Raw genomic sequence first — 20367 nt, forward strand, 5'->3', positions numbered from 1 at the left:
ATTATAAACAAGATTTTTTGAGAAAATTTTATCACACAAAAAACTATACAAATGCTATCAGAAAACTGATAAATTTTAATTAAAAAAAAAAAGGTTGTAGTCAAGAGAGCTTAAATTTCATTTTGCTAAATAATTTATGATAAACAACATGCAGCAAAATCAAAAGAAAATTAAATCATTCACTGCAACAATTCAGCAGTATTGAAAAAAAATAAAGTTCTAATCCTATAAATACCTAATAAAATGACTTCTTTATAGAAATCTGGGTGTTTGGGTGTAGGACTTAGGGTGTTACAGCTAAATATTTTTTGTGCATTGACTTTATAATTTAAGTAATTAAAATTTTTTAATTGTAACAAAACTATAAGATTGAGGTCTGATCAACTTGATTGTTAATATTATTTACTAAAGTTGTTAACTTGAATTTTAAAAGTTCTCCAAGAAGACTATTTGGAGTCTTTTGCCTTCTTGGATTACTTTTTGTTAAAAAAGTAACTATTTATTAAAGAAGTTTCACATTAAACTTTTTATATAAATTCACCATTAAATCATTCACAACATATATAAGCTGCTTGCAAAATAGATAACATAAAAAATCTGAGGAAATAAGGTGTTTGCAACATGATTAAAATGTAAAAAAACAATGACAGAGTAAAAGTAGAAAACATATTTTGTGGTTAAAAAAAAGTAAAAAATCGAACAATTTACTTCAGAAATTTCAAAAGCAGTTGAGCAGTTTAACTATTGGACAATTATACAATTAAAAATTTGGAAAAAAAATACAATGAAAATCTTTATTTTACCTTTATGTTCTTCAGTTGTAGGAATGACTGTGGTTTCAGTAAATATCACTGTAGTTGTAGAGGAACTTGTAGTTGTTGAACATGGTGGACATGTGTAAAATTCAACTCTTAATGCTGGAAGAGGTTCATCATTAGTAGGGTTATTATTTGGACAAATTTTTATAAATTTGGCAACAATGTTCAATTTTGTAACTTTGATACTCTTGTGATCGATATTGCCTTCAAGAAGTTTTTGACTGCTCTACATATAAAATTTCAAAATTTGAAAAATTTGCAAGCATAATATTCATCACATGATGCAATAATAAGACTTATTTTAAATATATTGATATTAAAATTATTTCATAAAATTGCTCAAAATTGAAATTAATTTCACTAGTTATTTTAATATATATATTTTTTAAACATCTTTGCTTTCAACAAGGTTGCAAGCAACCACTAATTAAAGTTAGAAGTTACTGGAAGAGAAAAGATGAAGATTGTAGAGCAAAATAACGATTGACAGACGACTTAAAAGATTGCAAATTATATGAATAAGGAAAGCAAGATGAAGGAAGCGAATTCCAAAGAACTGATGTTCGAGGAAATATACTAGACAAATAAGAGTTTTTGGAGCACTTAGGAACAGTCACAGAAAAAGGATAAAGCTTAATCGAATGACGAGTAACACAAGAATAAATTTTGGTAGATAACACAAGAGACGCTAGCTCTTTAGAGCAGTGCCCATAATAGTATTATATGTAGAAAAGAGAAGCAACATTATGACGATGTGATAATGGTTGAAGGTTGGCTGCAAGAGCAGGTCCAACTATGTTTATAATGCGTTTTTGCACCTGGTTTAAAAGAGAAAGGGCATCATTAGACGATCCGCTCCAGATATGGCAACAGTATTCCATACAAGGCCGGATTTGAGACTTATAGAGATAGAGAATAGAATCCGAAGTAAGAAAGTGTCAAGCTCAATAAAGAGATGCAACCTTAGCAGATGCTAATCTTGCAACACTATTGATATATGGTTTCCAAGAGAGATCGGAAGTAAGAGTTAATCATAGAAGATGAAGAGTGGATGACTTATCGAGTACATTACTGTTCATAAATATAGGAAGATTTAAATTATTGCAATAACGATTGGCTGAAAAAAATTGGGTTTTATCTGAATTTAAGTACACTACCCACTGTGAGCAGAAGTGAGATCCTTTTCAAGATCAAATGCCCCCTCCAAGCAATTAGAGTGTTGGCTTCTTATCACGACAAGAATAACTGACAGTATTATCAGCAAACAATGCCACCTTAGATGTGAGAATATCTGAAATATCGTAAATGTAAGTTAGAGAATATAGGGCCAAGGATTGAATCTTGAGGAACCCCTAAAGTTACAGAATAAGAATTAGAGTGCTGTCCATCAAGGACAACTTTTATACTACAATTGGAAAGAAAGGATTCAATAATCCTAAAGATGTTGGCAGATACACCTTAAGAAAAAAGCTTCTTGAGACGACCACCATGCCAAACTTTATCAAAAGCTTTTGAAATGTCAAGAACAATGGCCTTAACCTCTCCACCTTTATCTAATGCACAATAAAACCTATCGGTTATCATTGTTAGCAAATCAGCTGTAAAACGAGAAGATCGAAATCCATATTGATGATCAGAAAGTAAGTTATTAGATTCAAGATGAGAGATTAAGTGTTTGTTAATTAAAGATTTAAAAACCTTGCTTATGATTGGAAGAAGACTAATGGGAGGTAGTTAGACAAAACAGATCGCTCTCCAGAATTTTTAAAAATAGGGATAACAGATGGTGCTTTCCAGCAGGCTGGAAAACAAGACTCTGATAAGCACTTGTTGAATAGTTTTGAAAGTATAGGCAACAGCTCCGGAGAACACTTCTGCAAGATTATAACAGGTATTTTTTCCGGGCCACAAGTCTGTCTGAAACATACAAGAGAGGTGGAATTACAGATTTGCCCTTATTATTGATACTGTTAAAGATTCTCCAGAAGTCACGATAGCCTAATTTTTGTGACAAAACACGAGATTTCATGACCTGGGCTTTGGCGTTAGACAAAGTTTTTTTACAATGGTTTCTAGCAGTAATAAACAGACGTCTGTTTTCTGGAGAATTGTTTTGCTGATAGATATGGAAGTAACTGTTTCGATTGGCAATCACAGTAGCACAATGAAGTAATGGTTTCGATTGGCAATCGCAGTAGCACAATGTGAGGAAAACCATGGAAGAGAGTGAGGCTTGACCTGGAATCGTCGAAAGGGAATAAAAGATTCTATTCCAGCCTGTATCCAAGAAGTTAAGTAAGAAGCATATTTGTCAACAGGAAGATGAAAGATTTCTACCCAAGGGCCATCACGAAGAAAATCACGGAAAGAGTCCCAGTCAGCGTTAAGGTAGCTATAAGAGGTACGATGATAGGGGGATTTAGATGATGAAGAAAAATGAGATAATAGTTTTAGAGAGATCAAACCGTGATCAGAAGCACCTTTGGGTGAAAGTGGAGAAACTGAGCACTGACTAAGATCAGAAACAAGACATAAGTTGAGTAGAGAAGGTAAATGATTCTGGTTGTCTGGAGTGTGAGTTGGAAAGTTGACTATTTGAGTTAGGATTAAGAAAGGCAAAAGTTGTGGGCTTTAATGCCTGCAGAACCACTAACACTAAAGCCAAGCCATTCAGTGTGATGAGCATTAAAGTCACCAACAACAACAATATTGGCTGATGGATAAAGAGAGAGGGGTTAATCAATATGATCAGAAATAACATCAAAATGAGCGCAGTCTTGAGATGAAGGAGAGCGATATAGAACAAAGAGAAAAGCGATAGAGTGAAGTGGTGCTAAACGAAAGCATATAAAAGAATAGTCTGTGGATTCAAACCTAGTTTCACAACAAATGGGTGAATTCTTACGAATGTAAATGCCCATGCCAAGCATGTGACTATTGGAGTCTTTACGAATCAAAGGAAGATAACCATCAACACTAAGATCGCAAGATGAGACAGCTAAACTTAAATTCAGAAAAAAAAGACTCAACAGAAGAAAAGTTACTTCGTAGACGTGGTTTTATAGTTTGTATTTTATAGTTTTTGGTCTTTTACTCATTTTTAATTTTTTCACTTTTAATTTGTTAAAGAACTTGACTCAAACCATAGATAGTACTCAGTACACTGTTTAATAGCCCAAGCAATTGCCTCATTACTATTAATAAACCCTAAGCTGTAACAAAAGGCTCCAAATGTAGCCTTGACAATGCACACCAAAAGTACAAACAGGGACACCATCCATGCGCAACATGGTACTTCTAGCTTTTGCCTAAAAAGGCTTATCCTGCAAGGCGGCAGGACAGATGGTTAAAAATTCTACTACTCTATTTCACCTTATAATAACTTAGTTCTGGTCTACAACATTTTCAATAGATAAAAGAATTTTTTAGAATTATCTATATAATTTTTATTTTTATTTGATTTTTCCTTCCAAATAAGGTGGTTTTATTTTTATTTTATTTTTCTTTCAAAAAAAAGAGTTCAAAAATTTTCTGAAATTTTTTTATACTTATAAAATATTTATCTATTTGTATTTTGTCAAAATAATAAAAAAGTGGTAGTAATAATAATAATAATAATAATAATAATAATAATAATAATAATAATAATAATAATAATAATAATAATAATAATAATAATAATAATAACAACAACAACAACAATTATAATAATAATAACACAAAGAAACCTCAGTAAAACTTCACTTCAAAAAAAAACATTTTTTTACTAATTTTACAAATTCACTCCCAGAAAGACTGCAAACAACCAAGACAAGAGTACAAAATTGAGTTGTGAGTAGATAGTTTTATTAAAAGCTTTGATATCTCTAAGGCAATAGATCTTGCCTAGCTGCCTCCATCTATTGCACAATAGAAACTTTCAGTTATGGCAGTTAGCAAGTCAGTCATAGAACAAGAAGATTGAAAACCATAGTGATTGTCAGAGAGTAAGTTATTAAACTCAAGATGGGATGCTATAAATTTGTTGATTAAAAACTCAAAGACTTTTCTAATAATAAAGGGAAGACTGATCAGAAGATAGTTGGAGGGGTTAGAGTCTTCTCCCTTCTTAAATTTAAAGTATTTTGGATGTTTAACAATGGGTTAACCTGTTTAACTTGAATGGCAGGAAGAGTATGGCCATAAAATTCAAGAGTCAAAATAGAGAAAAAGTTCTTTGCAAATAGTTCTGTCTTATCCTTGGAAAAGGTAATAGATCATACTTATGTTTGACCCATGGTTTACTCACCTTTGATAACACCACTTTTGTAGATTTTCCAAGAAAATCTACAAAAGTGGTGTTATTTTGAAGATTTTCTTTCAAGCCAACCTCTAAGATAAAATTTAGTAAACTAGAATTAATTGAAGCTTAGCATTAGACAGCACCTTTTTACATTGATTTCTTGCAATAATAAAAAAATGTTTGTTCTCAAGAGAGTTGCTTCTGTGAAAAAGATGAAAAAATGATTACAATTAGATATAACAGCTGCAGAAGATGGTGAAAACCATGGAGTAGAATGAGGCTTGATTTGGATCCACCCGGATTGGAAACACCTGGATCCAGGTGGTTACATAGGAGGTGCATTTATCAGCAGAAATACAAAGGACATCATTACAGGGACTGTCACAAAGAAAATCACGAAAAAAATCCCACTCAGCTTTAGAGTAGTAGTAAGTAGTGCAATGATAAGGTAAGTCTGAAGAAGAAGCACAAGATGAAAGATTTATAGAGATCATCGCATTGTCAGAACCACCTAAAGGGGTACAAGGAGAAACTGAACATAAGCTAGGGTCAGAGACAAGAAACAAATCTAGGAGTGAAGGTACGTGATCAGGATTGTCAAGAAAACGAGTCTAAAAGTTAACTATCTGAGGAAGAGATTGAGAAATACAGAAGTTATGATCTTTAAAGGAAGCAGGGTCATTGTTGTTAGAGCTAAGCCCTTCAGTGTGACAAGCATTAAAGTCACCAATAATAACAATATTGGCGAAGGGATAAAGAGAAAGAGCTTGGTCAATTTGATCAGAAATTAAATCTAAAAGAGTGCAGTGTTGAGAAAAAGGAGAACAATAAAGTACAAAAAGAAAGGTGATAGAGTAAAGAGGTGCCAAGTGGAAGCACATAAAAGCATGGTCAGAGGATTCAAATCTAATTTCTCGACAAAAAGGTGAATTGTTGCATAAGTAAACGCTCAAACCAAATATGTGACTATCGGAGTCTTTGCAAATCAAAACATAGTAGGCATCAATACTGAGATCTGAAGAAGGAACAATCAAATTTAAATTAGCCTCAAAAAGAACAAGCAAGTCAGGTGAATTTTGCAAGAGGTAAAATCCAACTAATGGAAAGTTACTTCAAAGACCATGAATACTTTTGAAAGATATATTGAAACAGTTGGGTGGTGGTGATGGTTTTTTTTGTTTAATATTTTTGGATACTTTGACCATGGTTTAAATTAAGAGAACTTGACTTATTTATAGATAGAGCATGCCTCATATCATTTTCAGCCAATGTGAGTATTAACGCAAAATTTCTTTTAACTTTCAATTGTAGACAGAATGTGGTAGTCATGTGTAAAACATGGTGAAGATGTTATTAAAAAAGGTAAAAATTGTAGTTTGAATTAATATTTATTTTAATTTTGCATTAAATTAGTTAAAAAATAATAAGACTTTTTTAGTTTTAATTTAATAGGTGATTTTGAAAGTATGAGGGGGTGGAGGAATTCTTTATTTACACTTACCTGTTTTAATATTATTACTAATAATATCAACTTATTTTACTTTCATTAATCACTCAGGTTAAGAACATATCAAGCAGCAAAATCAAACACCTTCTGTAAATACATAAATATCCAGGCCTTGGTGGGAAGCAAGAGCTTTAATGCTTGCCCACACTCTCCTAAAGTAATTTATGGGAGCAATTGATAGCTCTTGCAAAAGTATAATTTCATAAACATAAACATCTTTTTTTTCCTCTATTTTTAGATTTTTTTAAAATATTTAAAAATATTCTTCAGTGTGGCAATGACATTTAATAAAATAATTTTTTGAAAAACAAAAACCAGTCATCTGATTCTATCAGAATGTATGGGATATCATGAAACAGTTTTAGTGGGGCACTATGAAACTAAATAAATGTACCGTTTTGTAAATTACTCAATAGTCAAGCATACTATAATTGAGCCCCTGAGATGCATAGTGGTATAAGTCACTCATATCTAGTTTTGAGATACAGAGGCATTTAGTAGACATCATATCATAAATCATCAAACTGTTTTAGAGGAAGTAAATAAAAATAGCATCATTATCGATATCATTAGACTTATACCACTCTGCCATGTAATAGAATAAACAAAATGCAAAATTAATTCTCGGTGAGAAATATTCTATATTTAAATGTTTCACCTAACTTGTTAACAAATTTGGTGGACTATTAAATAAAGTTTATGTAGTAAAAATAAATGTAATGTTATTCAGTATTTATGTAGTATGATGATGTACTTATATAGTAAAAAAATTAATTTTGTCTCATAAACATAACACGAGTTTATATAACATAGCTTTATTATACTAATATCCAGATAATTTCCCTTTTTATTGGAGGATTAACATTCATTTATTTTATGTTTTTATATAAAGATTTCTATTAATATATAAAGTCTATTGATGTAAATTAAAGTTTAGCTGGTACCAAATTATGATATGACCATGAATTGAATTTTTATACATTGTAAAGCCTCCTTGTTATTGCTCGGATATTTTGGGATTAGAATGAGGAGCTATGTAAGAAAAACTAGTAAAGGAACCTTCTCAAGTAGTTCAATGGAGGTAGCTGTTGATTTAGTTTTAATAAGAGGGTGTTCATTTAACATTTAACAAGAGGATGTTCATCAAATGGTCAAAAAAATAGCACCCTTTGCAGGTAATTTATGCTCATGTATTCTACACCAATAAGTTTTTGTCTTAGTAAATGAAACTTGTATAAGTTTGTAACTAAAAGCAAATTCTAAATGCGTGTTTTTATGTACACAGATATGTTAAAAGAAAAAAAGGAATAAAAGAAGGAGAAACCCAATTTTTATACAAAAATTTTCTGAAGAGCAATAAAATCTTTTGAAGCAGTATATTGTTACCTGCTCTCAAATGTTGTAAATTTAAGATCTATTGCTTTTGGTATGGCTATAATAAATAATATAAAAGTTCCCAGTAACTAGATTAAAGAGAAGACTTGTACAGAAGTTTTTTACTAATTTAGAAGAATTGTATTTAAGAAAATCAATTTGGTGATGGATTTTGCATTTGGAATCTTGATGAAACAGCTACCACCACTGTACAAAAATGTTAGAAAATCATTACTAAAAAAGGCATCAAGCAAGTTAATTCTGTGACAAGCAAAAAATGTGGAACTTTGGTGACAAGTTGTTTTTTTATAAGTGCCTCAGGTGCTACCATTCCACCTGCAATGATATTCTGAAAAAAAGTTTAAGCAACATATGCTTAATAATGCACCATCTGGATCTCTTAGTCTTGCAAATCCAACTGGATGGATGAATACAGAGTTATTTGTAGAAGTAGTTCAACATTTTATATCAAAAACATTCTCGTCAAAGAACAATTCATCTCTACTTATATTTGAAAATCACAAGAGCCACTTATATATAAAAGATCTTGCTAAAAGTAATGGTGTTACTATTCTTACTATAGCATCACATAGTAGTCACAAAGTGAAGATTACATCTTGTGTTAACATCACATATGAAAAAAGTTTTACTATCACAAATATTCAAAGTGGATTTAGGAAAAGTGGAATATTTCCTTTTGACAAGAATGTATTTTCAGAAGCAAATTTTTTATATAGTGTTGTTACTGATAGAAACAATCCAAATACATATCAAACAAACACTGGAGAAACTCTGAATATCAATAATTTTTTACTCTCACCAGAAAAGCTTCAAAAGCCTTTTGTCAGTTTTGAGCCAAGTACAAATCAAGCAAATGATTCTGAAATTATTAACTTTGTAAAAGAAAGGAAAAGAAAGATAATTTATATTATTAAGATAATTTTGTATCAAGGTACCCCATGGGTGGGGTACCATGATACAAAATTTTACTTTTACTCAATAAGTTTTTACAAGTTTGACCTCTTTTATTTTGTTAATTTAAGAACTTAATTTTGAAGGTATAATATTTATCTACAAATTGCACTAATCGCTAAAAAATAACATGTTTAAAAAAATAGTCACAAAATAAAAATCAAAACTGCATCATGTTGCCCCACTCTCTCCTAATATGAAATTATATGCACTAAGTTATTATGCAATAATTTTTATATCATGTAATGAATTATATATTTAATGTATTATAATTATTAAATAAATTATATAATTTTATAAAAACTTGTCTTAATTTGAGCAAAATAAAAAAATACATTGCACAATTAAATGCTCTGCTAATAAAAAATTGTAATTATGTAAACACTTTTATTGTTGAATCTTTTATTATTGTAATAATTATCACATTTCCTGCATTCTATTAGAATAAGTAAATATAAATTTTTTTTTAAACAGTAAGAACTTTAATACATTTCTGTTTACTAAATTCTCCAGTGTATGTATAAAGTCGTTAATAAATAAACGGGTAGCTAGAGTGAAAATCCAAAGAACACACTTGTCTAAAGAATTTTTTTGCGGTGTGATAAACAGCGCTTGTTATGTATATATTCTTGTAACATTAACGTTACAAGCATATGCTCGCAATGAGTAAAAAAAGCAACTTTTTCAATAAATAAAGTGATAGCTCATGCTAAAACTGAAATCTCTTGTAAAAAGCTTTTTAGAGGAGCAGTTTGTATGGCTCGCCATGTTTGTTTTAAAAGACATTTTCTCTGCTCTTGCACTCATTTACTCCCAACGAGGCCTGAATATCTATTCCTACATGTTTAATCTATGCTAAATATTTTTAAATAGCATGGAGTATTTTTTCTCTTAGGCATATTTTATAGTTATACAAATTTCATAATATATGTTTTATAAGTCACTAACAACTCTGTACAACCATTTTACATAAACTTTTTTTTAAACTTATAATATGTAACTTCTGTTACACTTATAGCTTACCACAATTAGATCCTCCCAATCTTGAGATTCTTTAACTTTAAACTGAACAATGTATTTTCTTGAATAAAGCTTCTTTGTTGGATGACCTTGAGTTCGCATTTCTTTTAAAGCTTCTATTTTATCAAATGTTATATAAAGACAACTTTCTAAATCTTTCGGAACCCATGCTCCTTCCCCATGCTCTGTTGGATGGTTATTAAGTCTAGCCTCACTAGCTCCTGTAAAAGATGGTCCAGGTTTATCAACTAAAACTGAATCTGCTTTCATCTTTTCTTTATGTATTCTTCCATCACTAACACCCACTGGATACAGCACAGAGCAGTCACATTCAGCTAAAATTGTAATATATTTTAAAATTTTAGATATAATGTAAACAATATATTTAAAAAATTATATAAAATATAGTTACAGCAATAAAAAAAAAAAGGTTAAGTTATCAAATTTACTTTGAGTAGATACAGTTGTTGAAGATGACTCTGTTGAAGATGCTGTTGATTCAGATTTTGTTGTAGGTTCAGATGTTGTTGTTGATTCAGATGTTGTTGTAGGTTCAGATGTTGTTGTTGGTTCAGATGTTGTTGTTGGTTCAGATGTTGTTGTAGGTTCAGATGTTGTTGTTGGTTCAGATGTTGTTGTTGGTTCAGATGTTGTTGTAGGTTTAGATGTTGTTGTTGGTTCAGATGTTGTTGTTGGTTCAGATGTTGTTGTTGGTTCAGATGTTGTTGTAGGTTTAGATGTTGTTGTTGGTTCAGATGTTGTTGTAGGTTCAGATGTTGTTGTAGGTTCAGATGTTGTTGTTGGTTCAGATGTTGTTGTTGGTTCAGATGTTGTTGTTGGTTCAGATGTTGTTGTTGGTTCAGATGTTGTTGTTGGTTCAGATGTTGTTGTTGGTTCAGATGTTGTTGTTGGTTCAGATGTTGTTGTTGGTTCAGATGTTGTTGTCTCAGAAGTTGTTGATGGTTCAGCTGTTGTTGTTGATTCAGTTGTTGATGTAGTTTTAGAAGTAACAGAAAGTGTAGTTGTATCAGTCACAGGCTCTGTTTCTTTTGTTGTAACTAAAACAAATCACATATACTCAATACTAATACAAATACAAGTCACACAATACTCAAACAAATCACACAATAAAACAAATCACAAAATACTCAAACTTAATGGTGTAGTTAAACTAAACAAACAATATTTAATGCAAATTTTAACTTTTCTGCTTACATAAATATATAAATACATACACACAAACACACATACAGATATATATATATATATATATATATATATATATATATATATATATATATATATATATATATATATATATATATATATATATAAATTAGTAAAAAACACTTATCTAACTTTTTTCTTCAATATTAAGTTTCACCATTGCTGGATCATCAGGAAGAGTTACTCTCTTGAAGAAAAAAGTTAGATAAGTGTTTTTTACTAATTTATTATTGCTCTGTTCTTTTAGAACATTGAGCACTCTATTTGTAAAATATACTAACATAATTTACATATATATAACACATGGGCTAAAAAGTCCCGGGCCTAACACATAGATAGCGCAAGTTTTATTGCAGTCACCTTTTTTTCAGTTAATACTAATAAAATTTCATTATATTCTATTCATTAGTTTGTGAGCTATTTTGCTAATAGTAACTTTATTTTTTTTATCTTCAGAACAATGGATCAAAAACAATTTTGTGTTGTAATTTTACACTGCTTCTTGATGGGAAAAAATACCGTTCAAGCGAAGCAATGACTTGAAAAGTGTTATGGTGACTCTGCTCCATCAAATACAACAATAAGACGTTGGTTTGCTGACTTCAAACGTGGTCGTAGAGACACTGATGATGCAGAACGCAGTGGACATCCAAATGAGGCGGTAACACCAGAAAACATCAAAAAAATCCACAAAATCGTTTTGAATGATCGAAAAGTGAAGTTGCGTGAGTTAGCTGACATAATAAATATATCAAAAGAATATGTTGGCTTTATATTGCATGAGCATTTGACTATGAGAAAGCTCTGTTCAAAGTGGGTGCCGTGTTTGCTCACTGTTGACCAAAAACAAGAACGTGTTGATGATTCTGAGCAGTGTTTGGCCATGTTCAAACATAACAAACCGGAACTTTTGCGTCGATATGTGACAATGGATGAAACATGGATCCATCACTTCACTCGGGAATCAAAACGATTGTCATCTGAGTGGATAGCAACTAGTGAACCTCGTCCAAAGCCCCCGAAAGCACAACAATCGACTGGAAAGGTTCCGTATTTTGGGATGTGTGTGGTGTAATATTCATCAATTATCTTGAAAAAGGAAATACCATCAACAGTGAATATTATATAGCGCTATTGGAGCGTTTGAAGGCCAAAATTGCAAAAAAAACATCCGCATATGGCAAAGAAAAAAATTTTGTTTCATCAAAACAATGCACCTTGTCACAAGTAAATCAAAACAATGGCAAAACTACATGAATTGAACTTCGAATTACTCCCACATCCACCGTATTTGCCAGATTTGGCTCCCAGTGACTACTGGCTGTTTGCAGACCTAAAAAAAATGCTTGGCGGTAATAAATTTCGCACGAATGAAGAGGTTATCGCTGAAACTGAGGCCTATTTTGAAGCAAAAGATTGCAGCTTGCAAGGAAGTTGGCAGCAGATAACAATCGCTCTACAAAAATGTTGATGAATAAAAATTATGTTGATGAATAAAGCTAATTTTGAACAAAAAAAAACATGTTTTCTTTGTTAGGCCCGGAACTTTTCAGCCCATGTGTTAAATATATATATATATATATATATATATATATATATATATATATATATATATATATATATATATATATATATATATATATATATATATATCTGTGTGTGTGTTTCTGATGAAGCACAGTGTTAAATGATATATATATATATATATATATATATATATATATATATATATATATATATATATATATATATATATATATATATATATATATATATATATGTATATATATATATATCTGTGTGTGTGTTTCTGATGAAGCACAGTGTTAAATGATATATATATATATATATATATATATATATATATATATCATTTAACACTGTGCTTCATCAGAAACACACACAGATATATATATATATATATATATATATATATATATATATATATATATATATATATATATATATATATATATATATATATATATATATATATATATATATATATATATATATATATATATATATATATATATATATACAGTATTGGAAAAAACATTTGCAACCAACATCAAACAATCCTAAAAAGTGTTCCTTATTTTACATGTCTTAAAAACGAAACGAACTATACTACCACAGCAAACAGTTCAGGAGTCTGGAGTCATAGCATACGATGACATGAGCAATCAGCTGACAGGTGACAGCACACAGGCAGAATTTTGTTGACAAGTGCCATTTTGCAGAGGACAAAACAAGTGCAACTTTTTTGGTTTGTTTCATTTTCATAAGTCTGGTCCGTGTCAACATCACAGAAGTTTTTTAATAATTAAAGGAAGTATTTAGAAGTTTCCAGAAGCATGCAGAGGCTTCCAGAAGTTTCCAGAAGAAGCATCTGGAAGCATCCAGTAGCATCCAGAAATATCCAGAAGCATCCAGAAGCTTCCAGAACAGGTTCACACAGGTTCATTTTACTATATAAGAGACATGTAAATCGACATGTAATTCAGTCAGTATATGGAAGTCAAAAAATGGACCGTATCAAGACTATGCTCCAAATATCGTTCTACGGGCAAGTTGGCAGCAGATAACAAAAGTGGAAGACCGCGTTCCACCACTTCTAGAGAGGATTCTATGATCGTCAGATCCGTCAAGAAGGATCCCTGGATATCATCAGTCGAGATACAAAAGCAATTAGAGCTGCCTGTATCGGACCGAACAATCAGACGACGTGCTGTTGAAGCCAGATTGTTTTCTCGACGCCCTGCAAAGAAACCGCTGATTTCACTAAAAAACCAGGAAAAAAGACTCCTGTTTGCTACATCTCATATTGACTGGAATGTGCAGAAATGGCAAACTGTCCTGTTCAGTGATGAATCGAAGTTCAACATCATTGGGAGCGATGGCATTTGCCGTGTACATTGACCGGCCGGAAAACGCCTCGATTTACATTACTGCCATAAGACCGTGAAGCATGGTGGAGGCAATGTAATGGTCTGGGGGTGTTTTTCTGCTAACGGTCTAGGCCCAATACATCCAAACGATGGAATAATGGACCGTTTCATGTATAAAAATATCCTGAAAGATGTTATGTTACCTCATGCTGAATGGAATATGCCAATAAAATGGGTTTTTCAGCAAGACAACGATCTGAAACACACTGCAAAAGTAGTCAAGCAGTGGTTTCAAGACAACCACCTATCGGTGATGGATTGGCCGCCTCAATCTCCGGATCTCAACCCTATCGAAAACCTGTGGGAGATCGTCAACCGCAGAATTAATTGTGAAAGTGTTCGTAATAAGAATCAACTGTTTGAGCAAATCCAAAAGACCTGGGCAGCGATTCCACAAAGTTTCATTGATCACCTGATCGAATCTATGCCTCGAAGATGCAAGGATGTGATCAACAACAAAGAATTCGCCACAAAATATTGATAGCGAAATACAGCTTGGTCAACATTTTGTCGAGTTGCACTTGTTTTGTCCAGAAGGAAATCAACTTTTTTTAATACTTTTGATTAATTTAATAATTTTTGTGTACAAATAATGAACTTTGTGATGAATAAAACTTGAAGAACTTTGTCTCTAAACAGTCACATAGTTATTTCTCTAAATTGAAAAAATGCAGCACTTTTATATAAAGAAACTAAATTAGCATTATTTGGTTGCACTTGTTTTGTCCAATACTATATATATATATATATATATATATATATATATACATATATATATATATATATATATATATATATATATATATATATATATATATATATATATATATATATATATATATATATATATATATATATATGTGATAATTTATTTACCTATATTAGGTTGTGTAGTTTGAGTTGAAGTTGTTTCAGTTATTACTATAAAAGAACAAAAACAAAAATTAAAAATGTAATAAAACCTTTTCAATATAAAATAATGTTATTTTTTACATACTTTGAGTAGATGTTGATCCACATGGCGGACATGTGTAGAATTCTAGTCTTAATGCTGGCCAATCATCAGATTCTTCATTTACTGGACAAATCTTAATAACTCGAGCATTAATGTTTAACTTTGTTTTTTTGACGGTATTTTCATCAACATTTCCTTCAATAAGATTTTCACCATTCTAAATGTATCATTTAAAGATTGAAATAAAAATACATTTTTTTGTAAAATTCTTGCTTTTTTGAAACTGAAATGTAAAAATTGTAGTTTTTTTAATAAAAATTTTTTATTTTTTTAATTTTAATTTCATTTGCTGAAAAATTTTTCAATTGTTTTCATTTAAATTAGTTAATACATCTTTTTTATATAAAGATTGTGCATAAATTTAAGGAACCAACATTTAAAAAATACTGACCAAGAAAAATTTCTTGTATTTAGGATCATCTTCATGAGTTTTATATTCTATGTAATATTGTCTTGAAAAATAATTCTTTGTTGGATGACCTTGAGTATGCATTTCTTTCAGTGCTTCTAATTTATTAAATTTAATGGAAAGACAACTTTCTATATCTTTAGGAACCCATGCTCCTTCACCATTTTCTGATGGTTTGTTATTAAGTCTGGCTTCACTTGCTCCAGTAAACAATGGTCCAGGTTTATTAACCAACACTGAATCAGCTTTCATATTTTCTTTGGGAATTGTTCCATCGCTAACACCAACTGGATACAACACAGAGCAGTCACATTCAGCTAAAAATATTTTTAATAAAATAAAACAAAATTGTTACAACCAATTTAGTGTAAAAAAAAACCTAACAGCAGTATGAACAACCTTTACACCAGCATAAACCATTATAGCAGTAAGCTAGAATATGTACATTATGTAAATAAATTACCTACAACAACTTATACATAAATCTATATATACATGATCAGTGTATGTGCAAGTCAGTATGAACTCATAGTGGCAATAGAAAAATTAGTTTGAACTAAATGCAGAAGCATTTCATTAAGCATAATAATCATTTCTAGCCATATAATCATATACATTTCTAGAAGTATAATCATATATTTCCATATACTAGCCATTTTTATATACTGGTCATTTTCATATACTAGTCATTTTTATATACTAGTTATTTTTATATACTAGTCATTTTTATATACTAGCCATTTTTATATACTAGCTTCATTGCAAACTAGTTTAGATGGGGTAACCTATTTTGTAAACACTGATACAGGACGGTTGTGTCACACACACATACACAAAAATGGTGTGACAATAGCAGTCTACACAATCTAATATAAAGATGTTTCTCAAATAAGCTAGTGTTTGCAAAACACTATATACTAATAACATATTATTCAATAAAAAATAGTTTTCAACAGATTTATAAATTTACTTATTAACTTATTATTATTAACTTATTACTGACTTTTCATAAAAATTTGGAAAGAAGAAAATGCAGAGTAACAAATAAAAAAAAAAGTATTCTTGACTCCACATTCTTAATTTTTCACAGAAATAATGTTACATAATAAAAAAGTATACTTTTTGTTGCTGTCGTTAATGTAGAAGTTGATTCAGGAGATGCTGTTGTTGAAGTTGATTCTGTTGAAGACATTGTTGATTTGGATGTTGTTGACTCAGATGTTGTTGTTTCAGTTGTGGATTCAGATGTTGTAGTTTCAGTTGATGTGGTTTCAGTTGTTGTTGTGCTAGTTGTTGTTGAGACTGTGGTTGTATCAGGCTCTTTTGTTGTTGTTGTACTAACTAAAAATGATTTTGAATGATTAAAAATATATTGTATTTTAAAATCGCATTTGAATAAGTTTTAATATTAAATATTTGAATAAGTTTTTATTAAATATGCATTTGCTTAAAATCACAACACATACAAAATTTAAACTTTGTGTGTGCTATGAATGCCATAAGATAAAGTATTGTTAGTAACCAGCATAATGTAACCAGCATAATCAAAAGATTTCTGAACTTACATCAAACCAGTTCAGCCAAACTCCCATTATATACCATAATGGATTTACCTTTGACACCTGACTTTAAAAACCAGCCGTGTTTATATGACCATAAATGTGCTCAAAAAACAACACTAAATTTACAGGCAATAATTTTTTGCAAAGATTTGCAATAAATTTACAAAAAACAGTGAACACAAAAGTAGTGAATGTCTGTGAAAAGAATGAAGAGACAAGAAAACTAGTTTTCAAATAAAGCATATTATACCAGAAAAAAGAATTTTGGAATAGATGTTATATTAAAAAAAGACAAACTAATGTACAAAAAATATATGGCAATTCTTACTATAGCAAGATATATATAATAAAAATAAATTGACAAATAAAACAAATGTGAATCAACGATATGCTGCATAAAATAAGAAAAAACAGTAATGCTTTTGTGTATCATGTTTATTATTAGCAGCATTTCAAGGAGGAACTCATAAATAATTTATCACATTAGATAAATTTTTTCAGCACATTCTAGCTACATTCAGCCTAGTCACAGTTAACACATTTAGTGGAGTAAAGGGTTTCAGTTATGAATTTAACATAAAGCGCTAAATAATATAATAATAAATGGTTAAAAACACAGTAAAATATATTTTAAAACCTAGTACATTTCATGAGTTTAAATTCAACACAACTTTCAACTCAGCAAAAAAGGTAACTTTATAAAAAATAATCAATAAAATAGATAATATAGATCTAACGTTAATTGGATATAGATTCTTAGAGCAAATAAACAATCAAGAAAATCAGATTAAAACGTAGCGACACAAATTTAGATACCGAGTTGAATTTGCTAAAAGTGCTTCTAGATGAAATTATCTTGAATCACCTGATAAAGTAGTCAACTTGCTTAAACCAGCTCATAAACAATCTTTACGAGTATTAAAAGAAGAATGATAAATAAGCAACTTATTTTTACAAATGGTTGTTTCAGTGTGTCAATTAAACTTTCTGTTTTTATACACAGTCACAATTTTATTACTAAACTAATAAAATCCTAAACTTACCTTTTCCAGGTTGAGTTGTTTGAGTAATGGTAGTTTCAGTTAATACTACAATAAAAAAAATGTACACATTAAAATGCATTTTTAATGTGAACATTAATTATATGTTTTTTTGTATATCAATATTGCAAAATACTGATATACAAAAAAATGATATAATAAGCTTTAACAGGCTGTATTATATAAGTATTGTGCTATCATGAATCACACTTTTGTATTGAATGTTTTGCATAAATTATTTATAACGTTATTATTTACTTTGTGATTGCTGGATCTGATTGAGCTTAATAACATTGTACTTTTAGGGTTATCATTGTGAAATTTATTGTTATAGAAATTTGAAAAAAACAGAGAACATGAACAGAACCATAAGTTAATTAAATGATTGGAAAGAACTTTAAAAATTGAAATGTTATCACAAGTTACAATTTTTTAACTTTTTTAAAACTACATACTTTGAGTTGTTGTTAATCCACAAGGTTGACATACATAAAACTCTACTCTTAATGCTGGTAAAATAGGATCACCAAGTGATAGATCATTCATCGGACAAATCTCAATAATACGAGCGTTAATATTCAGCTTAGTTGTTTTCACAGTGTTTCCATCAATATTTCCTTCAACAAATTTACTTTTAGAATTCTAAAAAAATTAAAAATTTTTATCATCATTATCATCACCATCATCATCACCATCATCATCGTCATCATCATCATCATCATCATCATCATCATCATCATCATCATCATCATCATCATCATCATCATCATCATCATCATCATCACCACCACTATGACCACCATCACCACTACCACCACCATCATTACCATCATCATTATGTTAATATAAGTAAAAAATACCAGCCGAAAACTTTTCCATTGAGAATCTTTGGAATCATCCAATTTATATTTAATAGTATATTTTCGTGAAAAAAGTCCTTTTGATGGATGGCCTTGAGTTCGCATTTCCTTTATTTCCTCCAATTTATTAAATGTTACATAAAGACAACCTTCATTATCCAATGGAACCCATGCACCTTCACCATTTTTTGATGGCTTGTTATTTAATCTTGCTTCACTTGCACCAGTGTATGATGGTCCAGGTTTATCAGAAAAAACATTGTCTGCTCTCAAATTTTCACCGCTAATACCAATAGGATCCAATATAGAACAATCACATTTTGCTACATAATCAAAAATAGATTTAAAATAGGGAAATAAAAAGCAATCATGATAAAAAAAATTGTAACTAAAAAAATGCTATTTCAGCAGAGTACACAAAAACCTTACGCTTTTCAGTGGTTGTAACAGCTAAAAAGAAAATTATAGTAAAATTTACTTAAGAATATTTTAAAAAGTTTTTTTTAATGTTAATGCGTTACAATTTTTTAGCTTAAATCATTATAATTTATAAGTTAACTTACTTGGAAATGTTAAAGGAGCTAAAAATAAAAAGATTATGTAAATTAAACTAAATTAATACTGCATCAATTAAACTAAAAGTAAAAAACAAATAAAAGTTTTATAATTGAATCAAAACTTCAAAATAAATTTTGTTAATTTATAAGCAAAACAAAATTTTGTTAATTTATAAGCAAAACAAAATTTTGTTTATTTATAACAAAATAAATTTTGTTAATTTATAATTTTTTTAATTTAATGTAACAACCAATAAAAAAAAATAAAAATAAAAACTTTTTAAATAAATTTCCAAATTATAAAATAATATTGAGCTCATTTAAATGTATCTTTAAATATATAAATGACATTCTTTTTTCCAATAGTTTTTTTAAGAGTTGTAAGACCTTTATGTGTTGCAACAGCTTTTGTTTTGTTGCAACAACTCTTGTTGTGTTGCAACAGCTATTTTTGTGTTGCAACAGTTCATTTTCAACCATCATCTGCAATGTACTTCAGAGCATTTGAAAATAAAACTTCTATAAATCTTTTTTTCTTTTTTTTTTATGACAAAAATTATTTGTAATAAATATTTGATTCCAAACAACAAACATTTCTTTTGCTAAAGAAAATATTTTTTCTTTAGCAAAAGCATAACTATTTTTTTGAATTAAAACAGAAAGATACATACTTTTTGTAGTTTTTGCAAAAGGATCTTTTGTTGTTGTAGAAGATGTTGTAGTTGTTGTAACTTAACAAATTCAAATTTTATTATTTTAAACCATAACCAAGT

The 20367-nt window shown here is 29.8% G+C and overlaps 1 protein-coding gene across 2 annotated transcripts in view; it reads right to left on the minus strand.

Moving 5' to 3' along the window:
- The window catches only part of LOC100215810 (mucin-2), a 73558-nt gene that overhangs the window by 6417 nt on the left and 46774 nt on the right, over positions 1–20367 (minus strand). Inside the window, exons 27-39 of one of the 2 annotated variants that reach the window (XM_065810670.1) lie at positions 20266–20325; positions 19601–19618; positions 19467–19487; positions 19038–19360; positions 18633–18819; positions 18181–18225; positions 16695–16916; positions 15558–15892; positions 15149–15323; positions 15028–15072; positions 10423–11031; positions 9977–10308; positions 804–1044 (exon numbers count right to left, since the gene is read on the minus strand). In XM_065810670.1, the coding sequence (XP_065666742.1) occupies positions 804–1044; positions 9977–10308; positions 10423–11031; positions 15028–15072; positions 15149–15323; positions 15558–15892; positions 16695–16916; positions 18181–18225; positions 18633–18819; positions 19038–19360; positions 19467–19487; positions 19601–19618; positions 20266–20325 (2613 nt within the window). Of the gene's footprint in view, positions 1–803; positions 1045–9976; positions 10309–10422; positions 11032–15027; positions 15073–15148; positions 15324–15557; positions 15893–16694; positions 16917–18180; positions 18226–18632; positions 18820–19037; positions 19361–19466; positions 19488–19600; positions 19619–20232; positions 20326–20367 lie in introns of both variants that reach the window. The other variant, XM_065810671.1, reaches the window with a different exon arrangement.

This window comes from Hydra vulgaris, chromosome 11 (genome assembly GCF_038396675.1).
Source record: "Hydra vulgaris chromosome 11, alternate assembly HydraT2T_AEP".
Classification (NCBI taxonomy): domain Eukaryota; kingdom Metazoa; phylum Cnidaria; class Hydrozoa; order Anthoathecata; family Hydridae; genus Hydra; species Hydra vulgaris.